Genomic DNA, 8,759 nt, shown 5'->3' with positions numbered 1-8,759 from the left:
CACGAGGAATAACATTCAAAATATCATCTAGTGCTTTCTCAAAATCCTCATTCAGCAATCTATCTGCCTCATCTAAGACCTGCCAAATAGATACATTATTTCAGCAGTAAATAAACATACATATCAAACAATTAATGATGTATGTAAGTAAGAAAATAAGTATTTTATTACTTTTATCCAGGTCAATCATATGAAACTATATCAAGCACCAACTGTAATATGGTTCTATAGTTGACTCCGTTTAAAGGGCCATGTAAGACATTGGCATTCATATCATATAGCTAAAAAAGTAAACAAAGGATATCTCAAGTGAAAGGGTGGAAAAAAGTTAAAAAATCTTTCACAAAACAAGACCTGCTCATTTAAAAGTCTAAACCCTTTCTGAAATTAAAAATATGACCATGAATATTGAATTCAACCACTCATGCCAAGGGAAAAATGAATAAAAAAATAAAAAACAAAGGAAGAAGGAGAAGAAACTCCTACCAAATATTTCAGCATTCGAAGAGAAAAACCTTTAGTATTGGTTAGGTGATCCACAAGGCGTCCGGGAGTCCCAACCTACAAGGGGAAATATTAAATTGAAGTATTATAAACACAAGAAGAGATTCAGGTGTATACTTCGTTCTAAGATACTTATTTTTCATCAATTGCCAATGTGTGTCCTATATATTGCAGCTACATATAACAACAGGATACCGATATGTTTCTCTTGAAAGTTTTTCTTTTTAAGGGGGGTTTACAATTAAGGGAATAACTTTTAAATTCTAAATAAAGTTTTTCCATCAAAATGAGCACCAAAACATATTTTTATCATCTAAATAAACTCACAGGCACACCAAAGAACTAAGCTCCCCAGCCCTGATCCTAATGCTTTGCAAGTAAATCATAAAAGAAAACTGGAGGTCCTTGCTTGCCTAGATGACATCAGGATTGTACAAGGGAGTGCCACTGTAGTGCAGTCAACCAGTAGACCAAGATTAAAGAAAAGGATTATGATGGTAAAAAATCAAGCATGAGTATACTGAAAACCACTACGCATAATCTTTGTCACAACATCATAGAACATAAACAACTTAGAAAAGGCATCAACACACTTAACACTCAGAAACTTAAAATCAAATTTGTCTATCATACTGTTATCTGCAGCTTTATAATTACAATAGTCTTTTCTCATGGGTCCACTCAACCCAGATCCTTTAGGCTCAAAACTGCTTCATAGCACAATAACTTTTCAGAATATAGTGAGGAAGCAAAAGATGAACTTACAATAATGTGTGGCCGCTTTCCAAGGGCAATTTGTTGTTGCATTAGGTCCACGCCTCCAACAAGCTTTCAATATTCAGAACCAAAATTAACCAATCAAATAAGTTCATTTACGAAGAGTATAAATGAAGAAAAAAAATAAGGGAAGCCAGCACAACAAACATCACTCATGCAAAAGAGGCTGTCAGACAATTTTTGACATGTAAAGCAAAAATTAAAGAGCCAGTCAAAAATGAAGATCTCAATCCTATTAGACAAACAACAAAAACCATTTTTAAAGTAACCAACTGGCTAACGATCAGGTATGGTTTTGACTGGAAGCTTACCACTGCACATTTCAGGCTAATCCCAGAGCCTAACGCTTCAAATTGTTCTGCAATTTGAATTGCAAGCTCCCTGCGATAACAAATTACTGATTAAACCAAATAAAATTCGACAATAAACAAAACAAATTTCCTTTCCAAAATAAAATAAAAACGCTTCTAGATATCAGACTGTGTTGGGGAAAGCACCAAAGCGAAGAACACGGCTGCAGATTTATATCCTTGTTTCAAATGGCATTTCAAAACGCATGCAGTATAGGAAGAGCAAATGCCCCTGTTGTACCCGAGCCAGTTTGCGCAAGTCCAATCAAATCCTTCCCTGCAATACGGAAATCCACGAAACTGAAAAAAATTTCCAATTGAAAGAAGTTCCTCAAAACAATTTAGTTAGAAGAAAAGGCCCCCGAACCTTCGAGCGCGTGGGGAATGGCTTCGACTTGGATTTTAGTAGGGTTTTTCCAACCTAAACTATCGCACGCTTCCACTAATTCGTCGCATAAGCCTAAATCTTTAAACGACTTGATTTCTTCCTTCTCTTCTTCAGCCATTTTTAACAAGCATTTTACTTGTCGGCGCGCGTAGGACAGACAGACGGTCAGGCGGTGGCGCGTGCGTTAAAAGTAGCTATGGTTTTCCTGTTTGGCCGTTAGAGACACTTGTCTTAGATAGAGGTAAGCAAATGAACATTCGATTGTGTTCGGTCCGATTCATTATGTTTAAAGATTAAATAAATTAAATATTTTTAAAAAATCAATTAAAATCTATAAACATAAAATAAAACCAAATCAATCAAATATCGAATCCGTTCAATCGGTTTAGTTTTGAACAAAAAGGATCAAATATAAGGAAAGATTAAATTAATCAAACATTAAATTGGTTCTGTCGATTTGATTTCAATAAAAAAATCAAACTTTTATCATTTTTTTCAAAAAATTATAATATTATGGTTTATAAACTTTATCCAGAAATATAAAATATGAAATGAAAATTAATTTTGAAAATATATATTTATATAAATTTAAAAATAATATATATATTATATATTAATATATATAATATTAAGTGACATTTGGCATGAGGAAAGTGAGAACACTTTCTCTACAAAATGTCCAATTAAATTACATTGCAGTTTTTGTTTTACAACAAACCACTACAATATAATATTGCAATATAATCACATTATAGCCAAAGGATGTAATGTGATTACAGTTCAAAACCAATGCAATCACATTACATTGCACTCTACAATGTTCTTAAAGACATTTTACCTTCCAATTTTATTACCTCATTAAAAATATTTTATAATGTTATAATTAAAATAAAAAATATTAAAACAAAATATAAGAATCAAAAATTAAAATAAAATAAAATATTAAATATTAAAATTTATATAATATAGGTAAAATAAATTAAATATAAAATAATATATAAAAATTATATTAAGAAAATGAAAATAAATATAGAACATTATAATAAAATAAATGAAAATAAAATATAGACATTAAAAATATTTTAATAGATGATATTATATAAAAATTAATAATAAAAAATATAAATATAATAAACTTGTATTTCAATAACTATGGGTAATTTTGAAAATTAACATTACATTTTCAGCAAAGTACTTGTAAACCAAATGCTGTAATGTTATCTTCTCTGCATTTTAATCGTTATTTTGCTTGTATACCAAACATTGTAATGTTATTTTCCTTGCAATGACATTACTTGTAATCACATTACCTGTAATTACATTACATGCAATCACATTGCATTGTAAAGTACCAAACGCCACCTTAGTTTATACTTTTGATCGACTCGGTCTAAAAATTTTAAAATCAAGAATCAATCAACTAAGCCAATTAGATCAAATTTTTTAGATTAATAAACTCAATGGATCAATTGGATTGAACCATTTTACCAAAATCGCATTTTATTTAATTAGGTCATTGGTCCGATTCAATTTTGTTCACCTTTACTTATGATTGTGCAAAGGAAGACTTTGGGTGCAAAAGATCAGATACTAAATGCCATAGACAACACCTTCTAGGTGAGAGAATAAGGTAAAGCTCTTCGCTCATGATCCAGCTACCTCAGGATCCAAAAACCAAACTAGGAAATTTGAAAACGGTCAGCATATAACTCAGTGAGAGACATAAAATAGGAACAAATAAATAGACAAGGAAGTTTATAAACCATTATGCATTCATTTACTTTAAAGACCATGCAATTTGGTTTGAAAACCAAATCCATGTATGCATTTGAAATCTCAAGTCAATCTATTTGCATTCATGATTAAATTTAAAGTGAAAAGACTTCCACAAGTTAAATACATAAGATACTCTTATATTTTGGAAATTAGTTTGTAAGTATTGATACTTTAAGCGTAAGTATTGATACTTTAAGCATAAGTATTGATACATATAAAACAGAATGCCTCTACACCTATTTTGTTGAGAAAGTAGCAATACTTTTTTCAAAATTATCGATACTTTTGTTCTTGAAGCCTTTTTTAAATTCAATCTTGAAGAACAAGCACCAATACCATGTTAAGAGGAATCAATACCTTCTTCAAAATCTGCACAAAATTGGACATTTAACACATTTTAAAAATTAAAGTTTAATCACACAAGCTCAAACACACGACACCTTTCCCAAAAACACTCATATCATCTTAAACAATTTAAAAAACATACTTTAAGAAAACAGATTTATCATTCAAACTTGAATGTCATTTCAACTTTAATTCTCAATTCATCAATATATCTAGGTGGAGCCTACTAGTGAAGTACTATAGACATAATACCATGGCCCTTAAACTAAGATTGTACGCCCACCATTAAGGGTGCTTTTTGGGTAGCCAACCTGTAATAAATGGTCCATTGCCAACGGCCAATGACCTTAAGTAAAGCTTGTGCTTTCCTCCCTCCACAAGGCTAGCACCATTACTATACCCGTTCTAGCTAGGGTGTTCTCTCTTTCATTACACGCAATGTTTAGCGATACTGTTGCTATGACAAGTTCTTGACCTAAGCTACTCCACCAAAATCGTCTATCACTAGAAAACCATGAGGAAATCCTTTACACTTTTTCAACATCTTATCATAATCAAAGGCATGTGGTTTCACCACCATGCCATCACCAGTACCTAAAATTGGTACCAATACATTAAATCATTTCATTCATAACATTCTAACACATAGGCTTTCCATCACAACATTCATCGGACAACAAATCATTTAATGCTTTTCCTTTGAAACCATGCCACACAAAGTTTAGCAAAAACACAAACATATTTCCATCATATAACAGAACTGGCATTATTATATTTCAAACATACTTTTAGAATCTCAACATGACATAGCATCAACATAACATAGTACAAAACTTAAGAAAAACTTGCTCCTAATGCAAATTTCATAATTAAAAGCATTAATACATTCACATATACTCGATTTCATTTGTTAAAACATAATAGAACATATTCAAGGCACATACAACTCAACTAAATATTTGTCATGCTTTTTTTCACAACCCTCTTAATGCAATTGCACTCACTTCATATGCCACCAACCTAAAGCTAGGCCATCTAGTCAAGCTCCTCTAGCTAACCAATCCTCGGAGATACAATGGGATTTAGTCCAATTAGCACACATAAGTAATCAAAACATTGTTCTCATTCATTAGCTTAGTTCATAAGCTTAGTTAATCCACACTTTCTGTCACATCCCATTTCTTGGAAAGATCATGACCCGCGTATGGACCTATATGAGCTAGTCATCCAGTGTATTTCATATTAATTCATCAACAATTATGAATATGCATTTAATTTATCAAGCCTACCACATTACGAAACTTCTTAATGTAAAGTGTGGTTTCTATCACATTTCATATAAATATGCATATGTTAAAAACAACTGTGGTTCGGCACACATCTCTTACCTAAATTGTTATGGATCATCCACCATAGTTTTATTATGCTCATGCACCCATATACAAAGCGTAACGCAATGTGCAAAAACATAAACATGAATATCAACATTATCTACATAGTCAAGTTTAATATCAACATAATGATTAAATGACTTGACTTGACACACTACTGAGTGTAACGACACTAAAAGTTTGGAAGGAAGGCTTTACCACACCTACCATGAATGAGCTGGGTGTCTAGTCCGCAAGTTGCCTAATCAAGCAAGTTATTAATTGATAACTCTATTATATAGAGTTATTTTGACTCATTTTGGGAGCTTAAGTAGCTAGATCTTTGAGATTTTATGTTCGAATTTTAGCATTATAGGTGTTTTTTTTAGTTTAAGTTTGATTATTTGTTAAGTGATTAATTTAAGTTATTTTAGTTAAATTTTAGGTTATTTTATTTTAAATTACTTTAAGAGTAGTTATTGCTAATTTCTCCTATGGCTTTTGTAGGAAATTGATGAAAAAGACTCATTTGATGAAAATCAGTGCAAGTATGGTGATAGCTTCATTCGTATATGTTTCAATATTTTGACCATATCTCTTTCTAAAAAACTCCAAATGAGGTGATTCTTTGACCAATCAATATAAGAAGAAGGGAAACAATTTTTATGTTCACCAATTGGCCCAGTTATGATTGGATCATGGTCAAAACATTTGTCAATTCGGACACCGCAGCAGGATGTAAAGACTGAACATGATGCAGATTTGGAGCAAATCTTTCAATCCAGAAGTCCAATTGATGTGATTTTTAATCCATTAGAAAGTTAAGAGACAGGGATAAAACTTTTATGTTTACTACTTTGCCCAGTTCTTAACATATCAGGGTGAAACTCATGTTTGAAGTTGATAGACTGCCACAGTGCTGGGAGAACAAGGCTGCAGCGTTGATGAAAGGAAGCACACATACAAAATTCCAGAGAGCTCAACGCTGCAGCGCTGGAGAAGTAGCGCCGCAGCGCTACGCGACTTCCCTAAAAAAATAAAGGACATTAACGGAATTTCGCAAAATTAGGTTATTTGGAGCCTATTTAAGGAGACTTTTTCAGAGATTTTTGAGGCAGCAAGAGAGGCAGCAAGAGAGGCAGCAAAGGAGGCAGCAAGAAACTATTCTGGAGATTTGGAGCCAAGAACAAAGCAAGGAAACAAGAGAATTGGAGAGAGAATCAAGATCATACATCTCTAACTATTAGTTTTCTCTCTTACCTTTGTGTTTTTTTTCTTATTTTCTTTGACTTGGATTCATGGCTAAATTTCTTTGGATATTGTCTTTATTAGATATTATGAACTAATTTATTTTTCTAGGATTGCAATTGAACTCACATGTAATCTAGATTTTTAATCACTTTCTTGCTTATTTTCAATGGGATTTGAATTGTTTATTCCAATTTGTTCTTAATGCTTTTAATTGCATGGCCACCAATTAAATTGATCTAGAAACCTAAACAAACTTGGGAAAGGGAGTTTAGTGTAGACTAAAATTGGGATAGCATATGATCATATTAAGTGATTTGCGTATAGGATAGGGATATACCTATAGGCCATATGTAGCCAATTAGAGCCTGAACTTAATGAGTTGTTTAATTTCAATTCACATAGGGATATAGTGTTTTGGTTAAAATAGATATTTTTATAAGATGAGTTGGGAGACCCTTAAAATAATTTAGGACTCTAGGTTAGCAATTCAAACCATTGAGATAAGTTAAGGAAGAGAGGTAAGATTTAGATGAAGTGTGAGGATATTGTAATCCTAGGCTTGTTTGATTTGATATTTATTTGAGTATTTATTATTTTGATTTTTCTTAATTTAATTCTGATATAACTTAGTTTGATTTGATATTATTTTGATATTGTTTGGATAAGATTAATTTGCAATAATTTTAGTACTAGTAAACTTTTAGATCAATTCCCTGCGGGATCGATACTCTACTTGCTAATATACTATCTATTCGATACGTATACTTGCGTGGTAGAATTTTAACTGACATTAATCTGTAAAATAAAATAGAGAAAAATAACATGAGTCACAAAAACTTCGTGAATGGATACGAGGAAAAGGATAAGCCAAGGGGAAAGAGTTCTATAATAAATCATAATTTACAAAACAACGTGATAATCATATAAATCCATACATTAGCCATAAATACATTTGATAACTCTAAACGCATAAAATATAATGACCATATGCAAGCTCAACGTATAACACATTTGCGAGAAGATAATGGAAGGTAATCCACAAACCTTTAAACTCAACATCAAACAATCAAATTGACAATGTATCATTGATTCAACAAATCATCTCGTCATATCTAGATAATCACAATAATCATCAATTGCTAATCACAGGCATTACAATATCCAATACACAAATAATGCATTAGCACATGCCATTAGTGAATTAAGGGGAGAATGGATACTTTCACCCAATAGTAATTGTGGTATTCTTATTTCTACACCAAGATTCATAAGAGGGAAATAGTAGTATGATGCCTAACTTAACCATGTGGTATTTTTACCTCCATGTTTGGACTAAAGCCAACATATAAAAAAAAGGGAAAATATGGCACGTTGGCCTTAATCTTATGGTATTCTTACCCCCTGATAACTTTATTATATAGAGTTATTTTGTCATATTTTAGGTTCTTAAGTAGCTAAGTCATTAAGATTTTAGATTCAGAATTAAGTATTTTAGTTGCTTTTCTTAGTTAAGTTCAGTGCATGATGAGTAGTTTAATTTAAGTTGTTTTAGTTTAATTTTATTTTAAATTATTTTAATTTTAGTTATTGCTAATCCATTTTATTTTTTTTGAAGGAAATTTGATGAAAAGACCTTAATTGGTGATAAGCCATATAAGTATAGCTAAGTGCTTCTTTTATATATACTATAGTATTTCAAACATAACTTGCACTTTAGAAGTCCAATTGATATGATTCTTAAGCCATTGGAAAGATAAGAGACAAGGCTACAACTTTCATGTTTACCACTTTGCCCAATTTGTTAGGAAATTTGAGAATATGGTGCCTTAAAAAATAAGTATATTCTCATATTTAATTTTATTGAATTTATAATGAAAATACATTTTAATAATAAGACGAAGAGTTTGTTTTAGGTAAGTATTCATTATCTAGTTATTAAGGTACTATGCTTCTATGGAGATATTAAAATACATTTGTATGAAGAGTCATACATAAGAG

The 8,759-nt window shown here is 31.3% G+C and overlaps 1 protein-coding gene and 1 long non-coding RNA gene across 2 annotated transcripts in view; one reads left to right on the top strand and one right to left on the bottom strand.

The window, feature by feature from the left end:
• The window catches only part of LOC110422850 (DEAD-box ATP-dependent RNA helicase 10-like), a 6,598-nt gene extending 4,343 nt beyond the window's left edge, over positions 1-2,255 (bottom strand). Inside the window, 7 exon segments of the mRNA XM_021436865.1 lie at positions 1-79; positions 487-561; positions 1,270-1,332; positions 1,593-1,662; positions 1,762-1,834; positions 1,837-1,908; positions 1,999-2,255. The exon segment at positions 1-79 is cut by the window's left edge and continues 41 nt beyond it. Of these exon segments, the coding sequence (XP_021292540.1) occupies positions 1-79; positions 487-561; positions 1,270-1,332; positions 1,593-1,662; positions 1,762-1,834; positions 1,837-1,908; positions 1,999-2,137 (571 nt within the window). The 5' untranslated portion in view covers positions 2,138-2,255.
• A 3,544-nt stretch (positions 2,256-5,799) lies between these two features.
• Positions 5,800-6,952, top strand: LOC149526781 (uncharacterized). The gene is made up of 2 exons (XR_016351635.1): positions 5,800-6,624; positions 6,661-6,952. It is a non-coding gene; the product is annotated as an uncharacterized LOC149526781 (long non-coding RNA).
• The last annotated feature ends 1,807 nt before the right edge of the window (positions 6,953-8,759 follow it).

This window comes from Theobroma umbraticum, unplaced genomic scaffold, assembly GCF_002168275.2.
Source record: "Theobroma umbraticum cultivar Fairchild unplaced genomic scaffold, ASM216827v3 scaffold_146.0, whole genome shotgun sequence".
Taxonomy (NCBI): domain Eukaryota; kingdom Viridiplantae; phylum Streptophyta; class Magnoliopsida; order Malvales; family Malvaceae; genus Theobroma; species Theobroma umbraticum.
Note: the sequence above shows the minus strand (reverse complement) of the source record. Positions and strands in the feature narration are given on the sequence as shown.